Source organism: Phascolarctos cinereus, unplaced genomic scaffold, assembly GCF_003287225.1.
Source record: "Phascolarctos cinereus isolate Bilbo 61053 unplaced genomic scaffold, phaCin_HiC Scaffold_3;HRSCAF=262, whole genome shotgun sequence".
NCBI lineage: Eukaryota > Metazoa > Chordata > Mammalia > Diprotodontia > Phascolarctidae > Phascolarctos > Phascolarctos cinereus.
This window is the reverse complement of record NW_027555736.1, coordinates 194475195-194501309: the sequence shown is the minus strand read 5'-3', so window position 1 is coordinate 194501309 and position 26115 is coordinate 194475195. Positions and strand designations below refer to the sequence as shown.

Sequence of the window (26115 nt, the reverse complement as noted above, 5' to 3'; positions counted from 1 at the left end):
GTGAACTGGTCCAGCCATTCTGGAAAGCATTTTGGAACTATGCCCCCAAGGTCACTAAACTGCAAATCCACCTTGACCTAGGGTACCACTAGTAAGCCTATAATCCAAAGAGACCAAATAAATAGGAAAAGGATCCATCCGTCCAAAAATATTTATAACAGCTCTTTTTGTAGTGATGAAGAACTGGAAACTGAGGGGGTGCCCATCAACTGGGGAGTGGCTGCACAAATTATGGGATACTATTGGGCCATCAGAAATGATTAAGGGGAAGGTTTCAGAGAAACTGGGAAAGATTTTTATAACTGACACAGAGTGAAGTGAGAAGAACCAGGTGAACACTTTATATAATACAACATAAACTTTATACAATAGCAATGTTGCAAAGACAAAAACTTTGAAAGATTTAAAAACTCTGACCAACATACTCATCAACCATGATTTCAGAGGACTCATGATGAGGCATACATAATTCCTGACAGAGAAGTGATACATATTTTTGGACATGAATAATTCAGGAATTAGTCTATACATATTTGTTACAAGGATTTTGTTTCTCTCTCTTCTTTTTTTTAATGGTGGAGAAAGAGATAAAGTAGATTTTTGTTAAATAAAAGTTAAGTTAAAAACCATATGTATCCAGAGATGTGTGTGTGTGTGTGTGTGTGTGTGCGTGTGTGGGTATCTTCAGGTGCTGAACCTGATGCAAAAGCAGGCGACTGTGAAATGCCTTAGGGTTGGGGTAGGATATGCTATTCTAGAAACTGCAAGGCTTCTTTGTCCTTTTTTTCCCCCCCTTGGATGGTCCTTATGAAGTTTGATTTGGGACACGGTGTGAATAACAGATGACTCCCACCCCTGCTCAGACGGGCCAGCTCTTCACAGGATGCTGTGTCTTGCCTTGATGGGTCAAACTATGGCAGGTTCCTTGGCCACTGAGTGGGCTCCTTACCAGGCTTGGCTGCCACTGCAGGGTATGCTGATAAATATTTAACAAATCGCTCTAAAAAAAAAAAGCAGGACACACTTTCAGGTTTCATCTGTATTATTAACATTTTCTCCAACACTTTCTTAAGTTTAGATAATCAGCAAAATAATAAATGGAACCTTGATGGATTTCTGAGGTGTAAATGCTCCCTCTGAAAATTTAACAGTAAACTGTTACAAGCCAGTATGAGCTGACTCCAGCAGACCCCAGGGGATTCTAGTGTTAAACAGAGTGTCCGTCCGATTTTTGCTTTGCATTTGTCTTGTTCATAGACATTTGATCGGGGCAGCTAGGTGGTGCAGTGGATAGAGCACTGGCCCTGAAGTCAGGAGGACCTGAGTTCAAATCTGGCCTCAGACCAAACACTTGACACGTACTAGCTGTGTGACCCTGGGCAAGTCACTTAACCCCAATTGCCTAAAAGCAAAAAAACCCCAACAAAAACATAGACATTTGATCCTTTACCCAGGCACTCCTTCCCTGTCATAACTTAAAGAGACTAAAAGCACCTCTTTGACTCCATAGATATTCATGCTACTTAAATGGAAAATACGTTATCAGGCAATAGACTGGGATAGGCCCAACACTGGCATTATAAGAGAGTTCTGGCGGCCTGCCTAGGTCTACAAGCAGCCCAGCACATGATTTTTCATTTTTCCACAGTCCATTAGATAATATAGAATACTCTTTAACTGGAGGTATTTAAAGTCACATGATTCACATTCTTAGATCCTTCTTGCTTACCTGGTCTCTCTTATGTTTACCATGTATCACTGAGAATATTTTCTGCAGAGGTTCCTGTAGCCAAACCCATTACTTCTTAGTTCTTTGTAAACAGGAATATTCACTTGAGTCATAATTAGTCTCCAGATAATTGAACCACAAACCTGTGGCTAAAAATTTCCTCCAGTGTTGATGCTTCTAGTAAAGTAGAGCCCAGAGAGGAGGGAAGAGGAGACAATGGATAGAGAAAAAGTTACTACATAAGTCCACACTTCTTAGATGAAAAAAATTCAATTTGATTTTACCATATGCATTTATTTTAAGTAACTGCTGTCTTAATTTTCTGAGCCACAGGAGGAGCTCTGTCAAGTGTATAATGGTTACTTAGTTCCTCAAATAGCTTGTGTTAATCTGCCATTTTTCTTTTCCCCACTCTCTGATCATTTGGACCTCTGATCTGGATCCGACAGGCCTTGGCCTATAGCCACAAAAACTGTTCCAACTTCATTCTGAAAGAGGTGAGGACGCTGTAGACTCAGATTCCTGGTATAATGTCTTCAGACTAAAACATTTGCAAGAGAAGGTACACAATGATCAAGCAGTTTGGGTCTAAATGATATGTCAAATATAAAGCAGGGTCAGGTTCTTCTTCTCATTAACTTCTGAGACTGGCTGGAGGGGCAGGGAATCCACCTAAGATCTTGATTTTCCTCCTTGGTTCGGGCCATCTAAGGGTCTTTTTAAAATTTTCTCCTTAAATTACAAGAATAAGGCAGTACACCCCGCAGCTCATGTTGTATACTTGTGTCTTAAAAAGGCTTTTATTAGAAAGCTGGTCTTGTGATCTCATCCTGGAATAAAACTACATCTGAGGCCACTGAAAGCATTTCTGCCAAGTGGATTTTTACCCTGTGATCTAAATTGAGAAAGGAGCTCTTGTCGGGATGGTGGCCAAGAGGCAAGTCAGTTTATTGATGGAGCTTCAAGGGTCACTGGATCATTGACAAGAATGTGATGCATCTCTTCCATGGGCTCCAAATTCCACTGACTTGTCACTTGTTGGCTTTTGTTTTGTTTTCCATTTTCTGTTCCCTTGGTGGTAAAGTCAAGGATATTTGGGTGTTACCTGCCTGAGAATGCCAGTCTCAGTTGATTTCTTCTGCACCTACACATTGAGATGTCTAGTTTCATCCTCAAGTGAATCACAAAGGGAAGAGGACACTGAATGCTCTCAGGACACACTTTATGTTCAACCATAACCCCCACCCCCTCATGACTCAGCCCTCTCTGTTTCACTACATGCAAAGCATGACCAAAGAAGTATTTGTCAAGAAACATGTGGAAATTAAAATGTTCTGAACAATCAAAATTAATTGGGATTCCTAAGTTGGTTTTAAATTTGAGATTTTATTTAACATTCAACTAATATTTATTAAGTGCCTATACAGTGTACAGTACTGCCTGAGAAGATAATAAAGTTTAGATAAATCAGTCTTGCTCCTCATGGATCTTACAGTCTAGCAGATTTACAAACATATAGTTAGATAGATAGATAGATAGATAGATAGATAGATAGATAGATATAGATATAGATATAGATATAGACAAACATAATACACAACATTATGCAGCAGTCCTTCTGGATTCATCCTCCAAGTTGAAATGCTATAGACAGATTGGGTGCCTAGAGGGGCAAGTACTACTATGCCCAGGGTTTTAGGGGGTCCGTTGGTCACTAAGCACATATTAAACACCTACTATGTAGCAGGCAACAAGGTAAGTTTTGGGAGTACAAAGAAAGGCAAAAGACAATCCCTGCTCTCCAGAAGCACACAGTCTATTGGGGGATAACAGGTTGGGTACTTAATTTAAATAGTTCATGAGACCCCCACTAGTGTGAGTGTTAAGATAACCAGCTAGTAGATTCAGATAGAGCAAAAACATTTACTCAAGTGGCATGAGTGAATAAATAAATAAATGAAAAAGCACTTATTAAGTACTTACTTTGTGCCGGGTACAATGCTAGGCCCTCTCAAGGAGCTTACACTTTAATAGGAGTAAGCTATACACTTATGAGACACTCATAGCTAAGGCAATTCACAACCCTAGGAACTGCAGGGTTTATTGTCCTTTTCCCACCCACCTCCCCCCCATCTTGTAGAGGTCCTCATGAAGTTTGCTTTGGGATGTGGTGTGGATGACAGCTGGATCCCTCCCCCATTCAGATGGGCTAGATCTTCATGGGATATGCAGTCTTGCCTTTGATGGGTCAAGTCAGGGCAGGTTCCTTGGCCGCTGCTGGCCTGGGCAGGCTTCTCTGACTCTGGACAGCTGCTGTCAGACTAAGCCTGGGAAGTCACTGGGCAGCTCGGTTCTTCACAGGGCCCAGTATCCTTGCTGAACAGGTAGATCTGCTTACTCTTTGATGGGCAGCTGCAGTGCTCACCACCTACAATATGGCCTCTGGCTCAGCTGGGCATTATGGTCCTTTTTTCAGCCTCGGATCTGAAGAAGCTTCTCCTCTTTGACTCCCTCGAAGTCTCAGCTTTGAGGTAGATTTAATTTCTCCTGTTCTATAATCCCTCTTGGTTCAGAGGTGGTTTCTCACAGTGAAGATTTCTCTTTACTTATGACACTCTGCCCAGTTACACATTCCAAACTCAGGCTGGGTAGGGGGAAAGGTGGGAGATGCTTGGTATTGTACAAAAGTATTAAAGGTCTCTGTCCCCAGAAGCAAGTTTGCTATCACCAGAACTTCTTAGGCAATTGAGCTCTTCAAGCCTCTGACCTCACTCTAAAACCTGGAACATTTCTTTTGCATCTGGAAGGCCTTCCATGTACATTATAACCTATTAGCAAAGATATTCCAGTGCTTCGACATTTCCTTCTACAGCTCATTTTACAGATGAGGCAACTGGGGCAAATAAGGTTACGTGACTTGTCCAGGGTTACACAGCTAATAAATGTCTGGGGCCACCTACCCACTCCAAATGGATGAAAGGGGAATAGTGATTTCAGTCCTCAGACTATATTATAAAGCAGCCATCATCAAAATCATCTGGCTTTGGTTAAAAAATAGAAAAGTAGATCAATGAAGTAGATAAAAAATAGAGAATCAGAAACAGTGGAACTCAGTAACCTAGTGTTTGATAAAGTGGAAAACATAAATTACCTAGGAAAGAATTCACTATTTGATAAAAACTGCTTGGAAAACTGGAAAGTCTAAGAGAAATTAGACTTACACCAACACTTTATACAGTCATCCTGTGACATTCATAGGTTTCACATTCTCGATTTTGGTTATTTGTGGGTTGGCCACTGATAATTAAATTGGAATTTTTAGAGATTTGCAGGGTATGTGGAAAATTGCAGACAACAGGAGCAATTAATGTAGAATAAAGTAACCAGAGCCAAGAAAACAACATACACAATGACTGCAGTAATGTAAATGGAAAGAACAACCACACATGAACAAATCAAAAGGGAACAGAGCAAAATTTTAAACATCAAGCATGACTTGAAAGAAGAGAAATAAGACGGAACCTCCAACCCACCCCTTCATGGAGGTGGGAGATGTTGCTTGTTACACATGATTTTGGACATTTTCCTTTTTTTTTAATTAAATTAAATTAAATTTATTTTTGGTTACGCTTTAAGTTCCAAACTGTCTCCTTCCCTCCTTCCCTATCCCATGCTACAGAAGGCCACCATTTGACACAGATTTGTAAATATATGTAAAGTAATGCTAGTCATACTTCTATTTAGCAGTTCTTTCTCTAGAGGTGGCTAGCATAGGTCCTTTGTAGTTGATTTGAGTATTTATAATATTCAAAATAACTTAGTCATTCACAGTTATTCTTCAAAAAATATTGCTATTACTGTATACAACATTCTCTTGGTTCTGCTCATTTCACTGTTTATTACTGTGTGCAAGTCTTTCCATGTTTTTCTAAAATCATCCAGATCATGATTTCTTACAGCACAGTAGTATTCCATCACAATCAGATATCACAACTTGTTCAGCCATTCCCAAATTGCTGGGCATCCCCTCAATTTACAATTCTTAGCCACCACAAAGAGAGCTGCTTATCCCAAAAGCTTAAATCTTTACATTTATTAGTTTTTAGATGTTTTCAACATGTGGTTTGGTTGTACTCATTTTTTCCTCTTTTTCCTTTTTTTCTGTCTAAAAAATAGTATTTGTTATATGGAATGTCTCTCTGGGAGGGGGATACTAGGAAAGTGATACTAGGGAAAATTATGATGATGTAAAAACAAAAAAAAATGAAAACATTTTTAAATGGAGAAGTAAGGAAAGCTCTCTTTTTTAATCACAGAGAAAAGAATGAGTAATAGGGTTAAATCTTGAGGACTACATGCTCAATCATCCCTCCCCTCCCCTTCCATCTTATGTTTTTTTTTCCTACTGCCTTCAAACATAACTAAATATCCTCCATTCTTAAAATAAAAACAAAAACCCACCAAGCTATTGTCCTACATCTTTCCTTCCTTTCTCAGCCAATCTTCTTGAATAAGTAGTCAACTCTTACTGCTTCTACTTCCTTATCTCTCATTTGCTCTTTCACCCTATGCAATGTGGCTTCTTTATCACTGGACAGAAACTCCTGTCTTCAAAGTTACCAATGATCTATTATTATAATTGTGAAGTTGGATGATCTTTTCTCTGTGCTCATCCTTCTTGAAGTATCTGCAGCATTTGACATGGTTTCTCTCTGGGTTTTCATGATAACCTTCTACTATGCTCTCCTCATTCTCCTCCTCCTTGTCTGACGGTTCCTTCTCCTTTGCCCTGGCTGATTTATGTCATACCCCCTATCTGTGGGTGTTTCCCAAGGTTCTGACCTTTATATATGCACATATACATTCAGCCCCAGGCTTTCCTCTGAATGTCAATCCTACATCACTAGTTGCCTATTGGATATTTCAAAATGGAGGACCCATAGACATCTCAAACTTGTGTCCAAAACTAAACTGATTATCTTTTCCCCATTACCCACTCATCTTCCAATATCTCTATTTCCTTTCATTCTAGGTTTGTAACCTTATTATCCTCAATTCTCCACCCTCCTTTACCCCACATATCCAGTCAGTTGACAACTATCACCATTTTTACCTTTGTAATATCTCTCACATATTGACTCCTCTCCAGTCACACAGATACAACCTGTGTTTAGGCCTTCACCATCTCTCAATTAGATTATTGCAACAGCCTTTTAATTGGTTTCCCTGAATCGAGTCTCTCACCATTCCAGTTCATCCTACACATTGTTGCCAAAGTGATTTTCCTTAAGGACATATCTGACCCCTACTCAATCAACTGCAGTGGTTTTCTAATGCCTCTAGGATAAGGGGCAAAGGAACAAACATTTGTTAAGCACCTACTATGTGCCAGGCACTGTGCTAAGTGCTTTACAAATATGATCTCATTTCATCCTTATGACAACCCTGGGAGGTAGGTGTTCTTATGCCCCCCATTTTATTGTTTAGGAAACTGAGGCAGAGAGGAATCACACAACTAGAAAGTGTCTGAGGTAAGATTTGAATTGAGGTCTTATGACTTTAGGCCCACTACTCTATCCACTGAACCACTAGCTAACTCTGGACAGCTCTGTGGGTATTTTATGGGGAGGTTAGGTCAAACTTTTGGACCTTAGTTTACTGGCTCAAGTAGGTCTTGAGGGTAGTTTCATAGCCTTTTTAGAGAAAAATTGGCCCTGGTCTATGTGGCAGGGATCTTGACAGGTATTACAGAACTAACCTAATCTACACTATCTAACTAGATTGTAAGTGTCTTGAACATAGCAGACATATTTTTCATGAGACTTCTCTGTATTCCCCATAATGCTCAGGGAAGATACTCAATTCAACAAATATTTGTTAAATATCTACTATGAGCAAGGCAATGGTGATACAAAGATGAAATGAATGTATACATGGGCATACAGGGGTAGAATAGAGATAGTTATGAGAGAAAAACCAAAAATGTAGCTCCACAGAGGGAAGGTAGTTATTCAGGGTAAAGAGGGACAGAGTGCCCTATTTACCATCATATACTTTACATATGACTGTCATGAGGACTTTGAAGGTAATAATTGGGAAATCCTAGTTCCTAAAAGTGTTTGGTGACTATGGGAAAAATGTATATTGCCTAGTTATGGTGTCAATGGCAGAAACATAGATTTTGGTTTAATGTCATGAAATAGAGGTGTTTGGATCATGAGTGGGAAGAGGTCTCAGAGCTTATACTGCCCCCTGCTGTCTAGAAATGCTGACTGGAGAGGAAAATGGGCTTTGACTTTGCTCTTTGGAAGACATGAATGACTAGAAATGAGAAGGTTTTACCCTTATTACTAACTTTTCCTGGGAGGTGGAAATCCTCGAGAGTCCAGCCAAGAGAAAAGACCTGCTAAAGCTCTGAAAGACCCAGGCTTACAGATTCCACTTTTGCTAAAAGTGCATGATGCTACGTCAGCAGCCCAGGAATGAGAAGACCTAAGTGGAGTATCAGAGTGACTGTTCCCCTTAAAGAATTATGCTGCAGCTGAGGAAATCAAAGGGCACCAATAACAGGTTGTGAGTGGTCCTAGGTACATGTATAACATACTCATGTACCTGTTTTGGTTTTGCAAGTTTGTTTCCATCGTCTTCTGTGGACACTGTGTGCACTTGTGAGATAGAGGGTTTCAGGTTTGTGAGTGGAGTATTTCTGATTTCTGAGTTGACGTTCATCTTGAATGACTGGTTAATTGGGATTCCCAATGGTGTGGGCTTAGGAGCTACAAGGCACAATAGTAAGAGGAAATTTGACATCTACACACAAAAATACTCTGGGAAAATATGAGAATAATTGAGAATAAAAACAAATGTGTTTCTTTAACTTTCTCTAATTAGTTTCTTTTGATAATAATACATTTTTGTTATAGAATCATAGACTCAGAAGTGAACTTAGAACTAATTTATTTCAATTCCTTTATTTCATGGGTGGGGAAATTGATCATTCTTATTTTATATAGGAAGAATCTGAGGCCCAAAGGTACCAAGTGATTTGCTTAAGAGCACCTTGTAAGTTAATGGTGAAACAAGGTCTCTTTTTCTACTTCCTGGTCAAAACTGTATAAACAAATGGGAGGGTAGTCCAGGGAGCCACAAAGGAAGAAAACAGAGAGACTGTGTAAAGACTGATGAAGTCTAATGTGTACAGGTTGGCTGAACAGCATTGAAGCAGGGGGCCCAAAGAAAAAGATGTGGAGTGTAAGCAATAAAGAAGGGCCTTTTCCTTGGGACAGACAGAGAAGAACTAGTGGTAGAGAGGAAAACAACATTGATCTGTTCTCCTGGTACATAGTTGTAATTATGCAGGAAAAATACCCATATGTACATATGTGGTCAATAATAACCATGTGGTTAAGGCTGATGTGATGGTCACTTGTAATTTAAAATCTAGCCTGACTAGATGTTGAAAAATGACTATTAATGTTTTCCAGGATTTTCAAAAGGCTTCTAACAGGACACCCTGAAGGCCTCTCTTTTTTCTGTCTATGATCTCTTCTGCCTGGATGTTAATTTCACAAAGTTGCATACATCACCAGTACCACTAGCATTCTACAGATGGGGTCTTAATTACACAGGCAATTTCCCCCACGTGATTACCAGAGTGGTTCCAATTCAATGCAGCTGTTTTCTTTTCTTTTCTTTTTGAAGGAGATATGTACTCTGGGTTAATGAAATAAGAGGATGGCAACAAGAATGAGACAGTGGAAAATCAATCAGGAGAAGCAAGGGGAAACACATTGAGGATCAAGGCTATTGAGGCTCACCAGGGCTAGAATAGTTATAGAGGTAATACTTCATCTTATCCCCTTCCACCTATAATGGAGTCCAAGGAAGTAGTGACTTAATAGTAGCGCAGATAAAATGGAGGTGACTCAAGTGTTTTGACACTCATTAAGGTAGGTGTTACTCCTTCAGGTGCAAGCAAGATGCCTGCTTCCCTCTCCTACCACGCCTCTTCCGCCTGCAAAGGCTTGACCCAAGGGATGTTTTTCTCTTCCCCTCGCCTAACTTGGAAGAAGGCATGTGACTAAGGGATGGGTCAAACTATTTTAGAAAAGCTTTTTATAGTATTAATTAGCAAACTATGAGAAGCAGCAGTCATGTGGTCCCCACTGCTGTCTCCCTCTTCGCTGCCCTGTTGGAGATGACCTCAGGGAAGTCTTTTCTTCTGAGACACCTCATTCCAGAAGGGTTATTCTGTGACACCCTTTGGTCAGCAATTATTATTGCTTGTCGGTAAGGGCTGGGGGAAGGAAGTGAGGGATACAAGGGATTACTAGAATCCCCAAGGGTCGTTTTAACCAACTTCTTTTACCCCCTCCAGTGCCAAACTACTCACCAGAGCTATGAATGACTATTAAGACAGATGAGTTTTGCCCTTTTCTCCCTTTTTCCTCTCTGCTTTCTGGAGGAGATGGGAAAAGGCAGAGGGGAGGGGAAGGTGATCTTTAATATGCACTTGAGGATACAGAACCCAGTTACAACCCCTACTCTTATCAAGGAAAGAAGAGGAAAGTTTAAAAGTAAACAGTAGAAGATTTATAAGATGAAACCTCTGATTGGGCTTAATGACATGGACTGTATGTATGATCATTTTCTGAGGATGATACAGATAACTTTTGGCCATCCAAAGTGAAATTACTGAAATGGTCTACAAGACATTGCAATTCACATCAAGCAGGGGGAATAAACCTACTGATGAAATCATCAATCACTGAAGTATTATAAATGTCATATTATACTGTAAACAGTATCAAGTTACCGTTCCCTCTAGTTGGATTCAGTACAAGTTTCATTCCTTGGGCAGACCTCTTAATTACGTTGTAATATTTGCTACTCTGCTTGCATTTAGGTAGGCATATCTTTTTGCAAGTGGGCAGACTCAGATGACAAGCAGGGCAGAAAGACTACGGTGTTATCCTAGATATGGCACTTTTGTAAGAGCCTCATCTCAAACTGAGCTAATCATACTCTAAATTATTATAGAAAATTTAGGATTACAGCAAAGGCAGGCCATTTCTTAGATGAAGGAGGATAAGGATATGGGATGGGTGACCAGTGTTGAATTTTCTAACTTGAAGATTTTTAAAAAATCTGAAGTATGGATAGCATGTTGGAAAATGGGGAGCAGGGGGAACAAGAATTTTTTAAGGCCCTACTATGATCCAGGCACTTTGCTAAGTGTATTACAGATATTATCTCATTTAATCCTCACAACAACACTGTGAGGTAGGTGCTCTGATGAATCCCATTTTACAGTTGAGGAAATTGAGGCAAACAGAGGTTAAATGACTTGCCCAGGGTCACAACTAGTAAGCGTCTGAGGCCAAATTTGAACTTGGGTCTTCCCTTCCTATCTTCAGGTCCAGTGCTCTATCCACTGGATAGAGCCTTGCTTCTTCATGACCCTATAAGGTATGTGCTATTATAACCCTTATTTTAGAGATGAGGAAACTGAGGGTGAAAAGTGAAGTTACTTGTCCAAGGTCACACAGCTAATAAAAATCTGAGGCTGGATCTGAACTCAGGTTTTTCTAATTCTAGGCCCAGTGCTCTATTCACTGAACTACCTTACTAGGTTCCAATTCTGCCCGCCTGAGACACGTACTAGCTGTGTGATTCATAAAATGTCATATAATTTCTCCGAGACCCAGTCTCCTCAACTGTAAAATGAAGGGGTCTTATTTGATGAATTCTAAAGGGCATTTCAAGGCAGCTAGGGGGCACAGTGGATAAAGTACCTGTTCTGGAATCAGGAAGACTCATCTTCCTAAGTTTAAATCCAGCCTCAGACACCTACTAGCTGGGTGACACTGAGCAAGCCACTTAACCATATTTGCCCCAGTTTCCTAATCTGTCAAAAGAGCTGGAGAAGGAAATGGCAAACCACCCCAGAATTTCTGCCAAGAAAACCCCCACATGAGGTCAAGGCCAGCACTCTATCCACTGTGTTACTTAGCTGCCCTTAAAAGTATAACCTGCAAAATTATTTCTCTCAGACATCTGGTTGTTCAACATTTACCAGCATGACACTGAGAATACGTGTCAGGCACTGTACTAAGTGCTGGGGATAAAAACAAAACACAACACAAGAAACAATCCCTGTCCTTGAGAAGGTTAGAGTCCACCTGGGGAAAAGAACAAATATGGGTACAACATGGATACACACTCATTTTGGGAGGAAGACAGCGACTGTGGACAGGAAAAAATTCACAAAGAAGGTGGCTCTTGATCAGAATCTAGAAAAAAAAAAGATTCCAAGAAGCCTCAGAGGGGAGGGAGGGAGTGCATTCCCATCTCATAGGGCACAGCCAGGGAGATGAAAAGCTGTGTATGAGGAACAGCAAAAAGGCCAGAGGGCCCGACTCTGCTGTGTTTGGAGGTGAGTAGTATGTCGTGTCAGGAAAAGTAGGTACAAATTTTTTATACAGCAACATTAAACGAGATAATAGTAAGAAGACAGAAGAGGAGAACTGGAATGGTTAAAAAGCTCATTAAGGGTCTACCAACCAAATGAAAAGGAAGTAACTCCGACCACTTCTCATTTTCACATTGATGCAACAGGCATTTTAACCCAGACTTCAAAGCATTTCAACAGTAAAGAGCATATCTCTGTTGAAAAATAATTTTCAATTTTGGTAAATATGGGTTCTAATTCTTAATTTCCAAGAGCTATAACACTGTGTGTAGGAAAAGATTTACACGACAATCCCAGCATGATCACAGTTCAGTGATTCTCCTGAAAAACCTCTCTCTCCAGTTACTGGTGATCTCTTAATCTTCATCCTACTTGACTTCTCTGTTACCTTTACAGGACACTATAGAATGGTGGACCACTGTCTATCACCCTCTTCTTGATACTCTCTTCTATGTAGGACTTCTTCAGACTGTTTTTCTTGGTTTTCCTCCTACCTGTGTCAACACTCCCCAGTTTCCTTTGCTGGATCTTCATGCAGGTGTTGCCCAATAATGGTGGGTCAACCCAAGGTTCTGTCCTTAGCCCTTTCTTCTTCTTCTACAATACTTCACTTGGCAATCTCATTAGCTCCCCTGGATTCAACTATCATCTCGACACATATGATTCTCATACCTATTAGTCCAGCCTTGTCTTTCTGCTCACTTCCAGGCTCACATCTCCAACTGCCTACTGATCATCTTGAATTGGATGTCCTGTTGACATCTTAAACTCAACATGTTAAAACTGAACTCATTATGTCCCACCCCACCCCTGGCCACACACAAACCCCTGGCCTCTACCTGAACCATTCCCTCTTCCTAACTTCCCAATTCACCAAGGCTCACAAACTAGATGTCATCCTCAACTCTTAATTGCCTTCCTCATATCTAATTAATTGCCAACCCTTGTCATTTCTTCCTTCATATTTTAAGACATTGGTATGTTGCCCCCTTTTCTCCCTCCACCCTGGTGCAAGCCCTTATCACCTCAGTCCTGGACTACTGCAACAGCCTGCTGGATGGTCTCCCTGTCCATCCTCTACTCAGCTGCCAAAGTGATCTTTTCAAACTACAGGTCTGAACATGCCACCTCCTCTTGCCCCCTCCTTCAATAAACTCCAGTAGTTCCTTATCACCTCTAAGATCAATCACAAAACACTGTTTGTCTTTCAAAGCCCTTTAAACCTAGTCCCTTCCTACCTTTCCAGTCTTCTTACTACATGTCAAGCACTGTGCTAAACATCCACTATTCAAAGGGAAAACTAAGACAGTCCCTGTTCTCAAGTTCTCAGGGAACTGCAAGTAATTGGGGAGGTAACATATAAAAGAAGAGCTCTTGTTTATATTTAGTTCCTGGTAGATGGAAAGGGCAGATAGTACTTAGACCAGAAAAGCAGCAAGGTAGATAACAAGGCCCAAAAGATCTTGGGGAATAATGGCTGGTCCTCTATCAAAAGAGAGTGGGATTAAGAACTAGAAAGAGGTGGCTCTGGGAAATCTCCAGCAGAGGAAGGGATAAGAGGTCAGCATATAGTTGTCAGTCAGTATCCTTTGCCTGCTGGCAACTTGGCAGTAGGGCAGAGAGGGTGGCTGGAGAAGGGAAAATTGCTTCTCCATTCAATGATAGCAGCTATTGCTGGTCTTTTTTGCATTGGCAGGCTGGTGCAGAGTACGTGAAAGTTCCTGGCTTCTAACTGTGGCTTGGTGACCAGTGAAGGTGACTGGTCCCAGGTTCTCATGGGTCCCCTTGTATACATAAACACAATTAAAAATATATTTCCAATACAGAATATTTTTCTGAAATATATTCAGTAGCTAGGTGATCTTTACAGTCTCATATGATATACAAGATGTGACTACAAAGAAATGATTTTCATATCCATTCAGTGTCATTACTTAATTTCCTGGCATGTACACATATGGAGGGTCACTTGATTCCAATATTCCAATGAACAGTACAAGACACCCAATTAATGTTGCATACATGTCCTTCTAGGCCTTTTGTTAGATGGTAAGCTTCCTGCAAGCAGGAACCATAGCTCACAGGAGCAAGAGATGGAAGAGAATATAAGATATAGTCTAACAACTTCATTTTACAGATGAGGAATAGTTAAATACTGCATTTTATACAGTGCCTTGGACAAAATCACTCAATAAATATTTTTTGAATTTTTGCCTTAACCAAAATTCACTTAGCCGAATTAGAGAAACATAAGGAATTGATACGATGTACGCATTCACTTTAAGGAACTTACAGAATTTCAATAAATATTTATTAAATGATTTTATATAAGGGATCAGGGAAGGCTTCATGGAGGAGGTAGTATATAAGCTAATCTCTAAAGGAAGGTAAGGCCATGGTCCTTGATTGACTTATCTTTAAAATGAAGGGACTGGACAAGGTGGTTTTTGGGGTTCCTTCCAGTTCTATGTCCTATGATTTTGGGATGAGAAGCCAATGGATTCTTAAGGCATTCTTCTTGTGATTAACACCACTTTGAGGATACTCTGCCATCATGTTGTTCTTGGAATGCCTAGCACACCATTTTTGAGAACATAGTCTTTTCCAGGCTCTAAATGAGACCTGCCATTAGGGTTCAATCATGAAACTAAAAAGGCATAATACAATAATACATGAGACTGTTACAGGATACTAGAAAAATACTGAGATGAATGTCTATAACAACGTATACCAAGCTCTTTTTTTTTCAGAAGTTAAGTTTTATATAGGAAAAGTGCAAAAAATGTAAAAGAATTAATTCTATTGTTTGCTTTTGAGGGTGATGAAAAACTTGGCCAAACTGCTGAATTTTAAAACTCTGTTTTAAAGAACCAGCAGGGGAAGCAAACAATATATTGCTAGGGTTCTTAATTTTGTACTCTCCTTTTATCTTCATTTTTGTTGCATGCGTGTAACTTCTTGATTACGGCAAAGTTTTGTTACTTTGAGGGGCATCAATATTTTGATATTATTGGTAATATTTTATCAGTTATAATTTTATTAAATTATTATTTGTACAAGGGAAATCAAGGCAAAGACATCACTTAACCAAAATTAATCTTATGTTTGAATTTGCTTAGTAAAGCATATCTTTATATGAAAAAATGTTCTTTCAACAGAAACCAGGTCTGTCAAAGATATTACTATAAGTTTGATCATGGAGAACACTAAAAGAGCCTGTTTTTTTTTCATGGTTAGGGAAAAAGATCAAAATGATAGCACCCTGAACCTAAAACAAAGAGCTGAGTTAGTTTTAATTGCTATTTCTTTCCTTTTAGGGACAATATAAAAAGGCAAAAATAGTTCATCACATTTTCTGTTACTTATATGAATTGTGAACATGAGTATTTGAAAACAACGTTTCCATAAACACCACTTGGAGATTTATGTAAAACAAAATTTTCCCAACTTGCTAACTAGCAAATTTAATTAGGAAAATATTAGTAAACTAATTAAAGTAACACCAAATTATCACAAATTTATTAGAAGATATAAAGAATACCTAAAGCATTTTAAGTTGTAAATATCAATTATTTTATCAGAAAAAAATGTATCTAGCTATTTTTACAAATACTTTTTTTGTAAAGGTTAGAGACCAATCCCATCTTATGACTATATCTCAAATCTTTAAAGGTAGCTACTAAATTACTGTTCATCTATGAATAATATGTAACTGCATATAGAGATCGTCATCACCAACACTATTTGTACGAATATTTGTAGTCTGAACTTCCACTAGTCTTGGCTAGCATCTTCTCTTAAAAGATTATTTAAGTATAGCTCTACCTTTTTTTTTTGGTGTTACGCAAAGTTTAAAGTTCGTTTTTAGGGCCAAGTGTACTCAAAGTTATACCGAAAGAATAAAATCAATAGATGAGTTAATGCTAATCTAGTTCACTGAAATTTTTATGCAAGTAATTTCTAGAAAAGATATCCAAGACAAGCTTTCCAAGATTAAATTCTTTACACTTCAGAAATGACCCCTTACCACTCCTGATAAGCATGACCCCTTCCATCTAAAGCTATTAAATGTTGCCCTCAAATAACTGTTTTATAATCTAACCATGCAAGACCACAAAATAAAAGATAATGTATAGAATTGTTTACTTCCAAACAACCCAACTTGGGATTTATTTATCTATTCATTAAAAGGAATGAACCTGGAAACTTTTAGAGGACAAGCATATCTTACTTAACCCTCATAAGGAGAAAAAAAAAAAGAAAAGATGTCTCTGAAGTAACTATGTAGTTTTAAGTTATCACTTTGAATTCATCTAAATCAGAACACAAAATACTGAAGTTATTTGCTCCAAACAACTAATTCTTGAAGCAAATGAGTCACTCACCATTTTCTCTTTTGGGTAAAACAACTTAAAATACAACTATGATGAAGAAAATTAGCTTTATTTATGTAAATTAGAAAAATTGGTTTCAGGTTAGAACTTTGATCAAATGTTTAATTCTGTACAATTTACAATAGTAAATATATACAAAACTTATAATAAAAATACAGTACATCACATATTCTGAGCCCCAGTGTGTTTTCCCAATTCTGAAGGTACCACTATCACTTCAGTTTTTAGTTATGAGCGAGGAAGTGCTGTGCTTATTTTGACACAGTGCTTGGTTTATGCAGAATAATACTGGCATGGAAGGGGAAAGGCAAAGACCACCAACAGTTAGAAAACACTGAAGAGTAGCCAATATGCTCTTAGTGTTATTATATGTCTTTCTATAATAAAATATGTTCCTTGTCAAAAATTTATTTATACTCGTTTATGACATGAAAGTCATTACTAAATCTGACAGTTCTGTAAATTCACTCCCGATCCCAACAGATGGATATGAATTTATATGTATATTAAACTTATTAATATGAACATATGCAACATATTAAAATGAGCCAAACAATTAGGATTAGAGTAAACAAACTCATTTAAAATATACTTGAAGTGGAGAACTACTAACTCCATACAGGATTAGCAAATTTCCATCATCTGAACTGATTAATACAAAACTAAACCAAAAACATTCTGAAAAACATGTCAGTTTTTTAGACACCAAGCTTTAAGTCACACTGCTATAGAGCCACAATAAACTTGTGTAGTACTAAAATATACTGGATAATTTTAGACCTTATTAGAATTTAATTAAAACTATCAATATTACCTTAATCATCTGGTTTAATTAGCTTTACAATAATTTATCTTGTTTGAGGAATCCAATAACATTTTAATATATTTACTTAATGGGACAGGATTTAAAATTAGCATTTGTGATAGACTGTAAACTGTAGCCATCTTCAGTACAGTTAAATCTATATCTATCACAGTACTAAATATATTGCATGTGCTTCGACTGTCAGAAGAAATCCATTTCATTTTCTTAAAAAAAAAGTCACAGATTCTGAATATATTTTAAATTCATGATCTCTTCCTGAAATTCTTGGTAATGATTTTGACACAGCTCTTGTACAATCTTATCAATTAACATTCATGACCCATCTTTCATTTTTAAGAGTTTACCTTGAGTTAAAAGGTCAACATCATATAAGACAAAAAAGTCCTTCATCAATTTTCTTTAAGAACAAATCAGACTTCCAAATGTATTTGTGCCTAAAATCTTACTCTAGTCCTTGAATGGAAATGAAAAGGCATCAACTCTCCATCCAAATATTTGATGCTTGTAATTCAGGTAAGATAACATCAAAGAAAACTGGTCTTCAACTGAATACTTGAATTTTTTCCAGGGCTCTTGATATATTTAGGGGTCGTCTTGATTTTGATACTTTCTTGATTGCCTTTTATAGCTGCCTCAAGACGGGCTTTCATTGTGGGAGAAGAAGCCATAATATTTTTAAAAACTGATGAATACTGGGGACCAATCTGCATCAGATTCTGCAAGGCAAAGTCATGTAAGTTTCTCATTGTGGTGGATGTTGAGCCCAGAGTGTTTTCATCCAGAAGAAAGGAAATAAGAATGGGGAGAATGCCAGCTACCAGTTGAGCTCCTGTAAAATTTGAACACACAACATGAACCCTATCTTCAGTGGACAGTATATATGCTAATAATGACATGATATTATATAAAGTTAATTTTCTTTGGAGATAAATTTTTATTCCTAAGGGGAGAAAAACAAAATCCCTCTCTAACTTCTGTTCCCAAGACACAATTATTTTATGGTAAGCAAACCTCTCTAAGTCCTTGTCCTTTTCCAAAACTGTTAATCTCATCTCTTCCCTTGCAAACCTCTCCAAGAATGGTTGTTCCTTCTCTCATCTATCCTACTAAGAGAGGAAGAGGCAAAGTTTGGCATCGTATTTCCTGCCCACTGCCAATTCTAGACTACACCTGTTTCTCTGTCACTATGACTCACTATCACTTGTTATTATCACTGTCACTTCCCTCTTTGGAAGCCCACAAGTCTGATGATACTACTGTCTTTCTAAATTCCAAGAGCACTCTTCTACTTTCATTAATGATTTTTTTTGTACCAACTTCATAGTTCTCCTCTTTGTCCTGTGCTAATCTCTGCAACTTCAATAGATGCCAGGATGACCTTCCTAATATCTGACTTCACAATTACTCAACTTCAACTACTAGCCTCCAGCTACCCAGTTCTCTTTTCCCGTTCACTGCCAAATATCCAGAAAGTGCTATCTATCATTGGTGCTTCTAATTTCTCACCACCTGCTCACTCCTCCACCCCTATGAATGTAGCTTCTCTATCCACACTCTCCTAGAAGAGTTTCTCAAAGGTCACCAGTAATTTCCTAAATATAAAAACTAATGGTTTTTTTTCTTATTCCTTATTTTCTTTGACCTCTGCAAAATCTAACTCTTATTTTCTTGATTCTTTTTTCTTCCTTTTTACGGTTCACAGAATCATAGAAAAAGGTCTGAAAGACAGCATATTAGATGCCATCTAATATCCAACCCCACCATCACCATTTTATAGATGAGGAAACTGAGGTCCAGAGACTAAGTCATTGAAGCTGATCTGGCACCCATGTTCTGGGTAGAATTTACATAAAATGCTTTACAATCTTCAAGGTTCTATATGTTAGCTGTTATTGTTTTTTATTACTATAGTTACTATTAAAATCCAGGATCTTTCCCACTGTGCCATGCTGGTTTTCTTCCTTGCTTCATAAATACAACGTTTGGCTCCTCTTTTCATCCTCCTAACCTCAAAAATGCTGGTTTCTCTAAAAGTTCTGCCCTTTGTTCTGTTCTTTTCTTTTCCTACATTTCCCCCATGGACATCACATTTACTTTCACACCTCCAAATACCTTTTCTTATGTCACTGATTCTCCAATCTTTCCTATGAGCTCCAGGGGGCTGCTTTCTTGGTATTCCCTTCAGCCCCTAGCACATATATGGCCTTGAACAGAACAGATATACATTGTTTTCTGAATTGAATACGACATTACAAGGATGTGGCAAAATATAACACAAATGACTTTCTGATTTCTGTTCTGTTTCAAAGTACATCAAAATTAAAATTTATAATTGTTTATTCCAACAAACTTTTCATAACAGCTAAACTACAATGCATAGAGGTGGGATGATGGGAGTACTTACGGTGCTGTTCTTCAGCCATAGCCACCAGGGCTTCTAAGACCTTGATACCTTCTTGAATTGCCTGAAGCTCAGCAGCATCTTCAGGTTTTATTCTATCTGTCTCCTGAAGTTTTCTCACAATGGGCGATGCTAATGAATGAATGTAAGGGTAGGATACTGCTGGGTTTGGATACTGAAAAATGGAAAGTAGCAACTGATAGCACTTGATTTGTACCTAAAAGGCCAAAACATATGGACAATTACAATATGAAAAGAAAAAAGGAATGACAAACAACAGAAGAAAACTCTGAGAACTTTAGTAGTTAAAACAAAGTCACCATGAAAATGTGATGTGCAAGAACCTAGAAAATCAGTGTTATTTACCTGAAAACTTTTCACAATTTATTTATAGTAGTCAAAATCCAAGCTCTAGAACATATTCGAACTTTATATAACGTGAAATACAAATTTTTCCTTTCTCAATGAAGATGATTCTAGAAATATTTGGGAGACACAGGACAAATATTTGAGGGCAAGTTTACACATATACTACTTCAGTCTTGAAGTTATGGTTTGAGATCCATCCATTCTGGAGAACAATCTGGAATTATGCCCAAAGAATTATAAAACTCTGTATATACCCTTTGACCTAGCAATACCACTATTAGGTCCGTTTCCCAAGGTCATCAGGGAAAAAGGAAAAGAACTGATATGTTCTAAAATACTTATAGCAGCTCTCTTTGTGGTGGCAAAGAACTGGAAATTGAAGGGATGCCCATCAATTAGGGAATGCAAGTTGTGGTACATGATGTGGTGGAAAACTACTGTGCTGTAAGAAATGATGAGCAAGCTTATTTTAGAAAAACATGTGAAGACTTGCATGCAATAATAAAGAGTGAAATGAGCAGAACCAAGAGAATGTTGCATACAGTAATAGCAAAATTGTCTAAAGAATAAATGTGAATGACTAAACTATTCTGACTTTGTAAGTATTAAAATCAGTTACAAGAGACCTAGGAAAGAAAATGCTATCTTCCTCTATAGAAAGAACTAATAACAAGTATGCATAATATGGTTTCAATATGATTTTACATATATACATACACACATATGTGAAATGGTGGCCCTCTCTAGTGTAAAGTGAGGAAAAGAGGGAGGAGAGACAGCTTAGCACTTAAAATGTAACAAAAATTAAATTAAATAACAAATTTATGGTTTGAGGAAGATGTCAAGAAATTGTAATCAGAATACACAAGTTATATACCTTTATATAACATAGCTCCTTTAAGATTAAGGTCTGTACTTGACTGGCTGTGTCAAACTACATGGAAGTGGTACCATAAAGCTATGTGTTTCCATGGGGTAAAAAAAAAAAAGTTGGTTTTTGAAAATATATCTGAATATCTTTAAGGGTGAGATGTGTAATTTACATTTCTTCTTAAGAATTAGAACTGGTTGGGGAAGCTAGGTGACATGATGAATAAACTACCGGCTCTGGAGTCTGGAGGACCTGAGTTCAAATCCAGCCTCAGATACTTGACTCTTACTAGCTGTGTGACTGTGGGCAAGTAAGTTACTTATCCCTGATTGCCTGAATGAGAACTGGTTCCTAAACATTTTTACATGGGGGGGGGGGGGAGAGACACAATCAGGTTAAGTGACTTACTCAGGGTCAAACAGCTAGTAAGTGTCTGAGGTTAGATTTGAATGCAGGTCCACCTGACTCCAGGGCCCGTGCTCTATCCATGGATCCTTTATTTTAGAAATAGAATTTATTAGTTCTATGTGAGCACAAGGAATTTAAGCTTAGTAACTCTGTAATGATAGTGACTTCTGTGTGGGGTTTGTGAAATCAATTTCATTACTCTGTAGTCACCTCAAGTGAGGTATGATTGAAGTAACAGACTTGATTCTTCCTTAGGTTGTCTGTGAAGTCTTAATGTAAAAAATCACAAATTATCATTTGAAAATATCTTGAAACAAATTTATTTCAAGTTGTTTGGTGTTCATATTTAAAAGATGGGTAAACTTCAACACTAGAGAATGTTTTAACATCAAACTTTTCAAAAACTGAGCCATAAGCCCTTTCCAATTATTAGTTGAAACTATTTGGTCTCACCACTCAAAAAGGAATAAAAAAGAAGTCCCCAAATCCCAGGAACCCAGCTCTAGAGCTGGAAGGGACCCAAGAGGCCAATCCCTTCATTTTACAGATGAGGAAACTGGGGCCCAAGAAGGCCAAGAGACTTGTCCATGGTCATACAGGTTGTAAATATCAGAGGCGGGATGTGAACCCAAGTCTTCTGACTCCAGTCAGACTCCCAAGTCTTCCTACTCTATCACATGGCATTTTCCATAAACATAAACCGTACTTTGGCCTGAAGATGACCATGGGTTCTTAAAGTGGGATGCATAATCTAGGGCAGATTTTACTAGATTGCGAATCTAAGTAGTTGTGCAATTGTCATGGGAAAGGAGGCATGGAGTATCAGGAAGCACTCTTGAGGGAGGACACAAGTGAGAGGTGGGTAGTATTGGCAGGTATAGATGGGGTGCAATCTGCATCGCTGGAAGGAATATGCAATTCAGTGAAAAATCTGGTCCCTCAAAGGAGGGAGGCAGGCAGGTAGCAGATTGGAAAAGAGCATTATGGGAGTTTAATCTACCAAGTACACTTACTACTGGGTCTTTTAACTCAAGTGTAAGTTTAAACTTCTCTATGCAGCGCTCCTGCAGGCACTGGATGGTGGTCACTTCTGGACTTGTAGACAAGATAAATACTGTTATGGCAGTAAGTAGGCTGATTTCATCGAGTTCTTGCTGTGCTCCATCTACTAAAGAGAAACGATCCATTAGAGACAGGCTCTGAACACAGAATTCTAGACTGAGGGCCAGAAGGGGCCACAGGCCACTTTGTCCAAACCCTTCATCTTTTACAGATTAGGAAACCAAAGCCCAGAGAGGTTGAGTGATTTATCATGGAGCAGGAAGTGCTGCAGTTGGGACTTAAATCTTCTTGTTCTAAATCTCACACTCCACCCTCCTGTCCCCTCTCTCCATCATTCTTCCTTATCTGGTGCTTCAAAATGAGCCCAGTGACATCCAAGTTTCAAGATTCACCCATCACATCAACTCCACTTTACCAGTGTAAAATGTTTGTCCTGTCTGAAGTACCATCAGTAACTAATCAGTAGCTGTTAAAGGACAGAGCCAGAACCTGAGAATTCATATGCCCTCTGCCTGTGCACACGTGCTGGGCAGACATGAGGCCGTAGAGCCACCTGTGTGTCAGGAGAACAATCAAAAACATTTGCCACGTCGCAGATTTTAAGATGTGCCTGTTAAGTTATTCTAGTTTTAACAGTTTTCTTTATGATACAATGATCCAAAACAACTCCAAAGGACTTATGACGAAGAATCCTATCTACCTCCAGAGAAAGAACTGATAGAATCTGAATGCAGACCAAAGCATACTATTTTTTTACTTTATTTTTCTTCTCTTTTTTTGGTCTGTGTTTTCTTTCACAATATGGCTAATATAGAAATAAGTTTCTGCATGACTGCACATGTATAATCTTGATCAAACTGTCTGGATGGGAGGAAGGGATGGAGAGAATCTGGAACTCAACAATTTTTTAAAATGAAAGTTAAAAAATGTTATTACATGTAGTTGGGAAAAAATAAAAAAATTTTTTAAAAGTACTATTAGATTCATATTTAATTTTCCAAATGGAGAAAAACTAAGAAATTCAAACCCTTCTGGAATATGCACTCTATTGTGGAATAACTTTGAATTCTTGGGACACTTAAAAAATTTAGAAATATAAATAAAATAAAAAATAAAAATTTAAAAATAAATTTTCTGCTGGATACATGGTATTAAAAGGTAAAATCTGGGCAGCTATATGGAAGCAGTAGAGTGGAAGACTCATCTTCATGAGTTCAAATCTGGCCTCAGACACATATTAGTTGTTTGACCCTGGGCAAATCATCTGTAAAATGAGCTGGAGAAGAAAACGGCAAACCACACCTATATCTTTGCCAAAAAAAAAAATCTAAAAAATCCAACCCCAAATGGGGTCATGAAGAGTCCAACATAGGGGGCAGCTAGGAGACACAGTGGATAGAGCACTGTCCCTGAAGTCATGAGGACCTGAGTCCAAATCTAGTCTTACACCAGATACTTGACACTTACTAGCTGTGTGACCCTGGGCAAATCACTTAACCCCAATTGCCTGAAAACAAAAAACAAACAAACAAAAAAAGAGTACAACACGACTGAAACAAGTGATCAACAATCCTTAAAATCTAAAACTGAGACTCCCAATGACATATCTCATTAACAAATAAAATCCTTAAAGCAGTAGTTGTATGCATAAATCACTTGGGAGCTCTGGTCCTGGCGTCAGGAGGACTGAGTTAAAATCCAGCCTCAGAGACTTGACATTTACTAGGCTGTGTGACCCTGGGCAAGTCACTTAACCCTGACTGCCTCACCAAAAAGAAAAAAAAGAAAAAAAAAGAAAAATCACGTGGGGCTCTTTCCTTAGTTGTTATTTTAGAATGTAGAATGGAAGCAAAAGTAGAGCCTTTTGCATTTCAATTTAAGCCATACTTTAATTTTCGTATTTTAATAAACTATTAGGCCTGGTTTATTGTGAAGTAATACTATTCAGGAATATTAACCATAGACAAATTAGGCTAGGCCTATTAATATGATATAACAGCATACACAAAGTCAAAATAAAATACTATGAATAAAAATATGCTATTTTAATAATAACTAACATTTACGGCAATTTAAAGTTTGCAAAGTATTTTACAAATATGTCATTTTATCCTCACAACAATCCTGTAAGGTAGGTGCTATTATTATCATCCCCATTTTACACATGAGGAAACTGAAGCAGACAGAGGGCAACTTGCCTAGGGTCACTCAGCTCATTGGTACCTGTGGATGGATTTGAATTTAGGTCTTCCTGATTTCAGGTCCAGCATTCTATCCACTGTGCCACTTTAATAAGTCCTCATCTCAGTGATCTCAGGATATTAGTTCCTTTAGAAAATATGTAAGCCACTTTTTGAAATTATGAAAATGAAGCTAATTTTAAGTTGTTTTTACTATGTCTTTAGTGAGCAGGCAACAAAAGAGGTACTTGGAATTTTCCTGGGAGGGTTGATATGAACATAGACTTAGGGACCTGGAAGGGACCTCAGAGGTCATCTAGTTGGGCTCTCTCAAAAGAAGCAGAGGCCTAGAAAGCCATCTGCTAACTAAGCCTTCTGGTTGATTTGAAGCAATCAGGGTCTTGGTATCTACTAATTCAGATAGTTTAAACCTGAGAGATGACAGACCAGGAGGAAAGACAAAAGGTTTCTGGTGGTCTAAACGACTGAAACTCCTAAGCTTTTCAGGGTACAGATGCTGCAAAAAGTAGTTGCCAAAAGGAATAATTAGGTGGGGACACAAACAACAGAGGACTGCTGTAGCTCCACCAGGGACAGACAGGTAAAGAGTCTGCTCTAGTGATCTGCACAGACTATATGCTTGTTGGTGCTACAGTCAATAAACAAGCACGTGGAGGCTAACTGTAAATCCTTCTGTAAGATGGAAAGGGAAAGAGTTATGAGAAAACTTTCTGTTTTTAAAGCTGCAGTGTTCTCTGGATATGAGGCTTCTTCCCGCACTTCAGGTGCCATATTAGTAACGTACTCTCATAGCTATCTCAGAACTACTGTCTCAGAGAAGAGGTCTCACAGAGGCTTACTTCACCAAGACAGCGGAGTAGCAGGAAGAAAAATAACAAGTTCTACCCCTTACATCACCCACTAAAAACCAACACCCTGCCTGCCCCCATCCTCTAAACAGACCTAAAAAATGCAGCAGACTAACTCCTGATTGGGAAATTCAAGACAAAAAACACAATGAGTCATTTTCCAGCCCAGTCTGACATAAGGAGACAAAGAAATATGTGGATACATGGGATGAAGGTCTGACCAGGTGCAGGGACAGGCTGAGCAGCAGTCCATGAGATCCTAGATTCAGCACAAAGGTGTGTAGAGTACAAGAATACGTGCCAACTGGTAGTTCTATTGCTCACTACCCAGTTCTGGGATACAGATCCAGAAAAGAATGAGAAATGAACCTGTGCTTTGGAGTGGTATTCTGGGGCAAGAAACTAAGCATGCACTCAGCAAGGAGTGAGTTAAGACACACGCAGCAACTGTGTGGCTTGCAACTCTGGAGAGCAGAACCTGGTCTCAGTTCCAGCTTCTAGCCCAAAGTCTAAAGAGGAATAATAAGGGTAGGGA

The 26115-nt window shown here is 38.4% G+C and overlaps 1 protein-coding gene and 1 long non-coding RNA gene across 6 annotated transcripts in view; both read right to left on the bottom strand.

The window, feature by feature from the left end:
- Positions 1 to 313: 313 nt before the first annotated feature.
- Positions 314 to 2585, bottom strand: LOC144456200 (uncharacterized). Its single transcript, XR_013485112.1, has 2 exons — positions 1730 to 2585; positions 314 to 1000 (listed from the first exon to the last, which is right to left on the bottom strand). It is a non-coding gene; the product is annotated as an uncharacterized LOC144456200 (long non-coding RNA).
- A 14037-nt stretch (positions 2586 to 16622) lies between these two features.
- Positions 16623 to 26115, bottom strand: part of HEATR5A (HEAT repeat containing 5A) — a 154883-nt gene continuing 145390 nt past the window's right edge. For 2 of the 5 annotated variants that reach the window (XM_021004274.2, XM_021004278.2), the window contains 3 exons: positions 22483 to 22637; positions 19825 to 20038; positions 16623 to 18249 (listed from right to left, as the gene is read on the bottom strand). In XM_021004274.2, the coding sequence (XP_020859933.1) occupies positions 17945 to 18249; positions 19825 to 20038; positions 22483 to 22637 (674 nt within the window). In that variant the 3' untranslated portion in view covers positions 16623 to 17944. The other 3 variants (XR_013485420.1, XM_021004277.2, XM_078151399.1) reach the window with 3 other exon arrangements.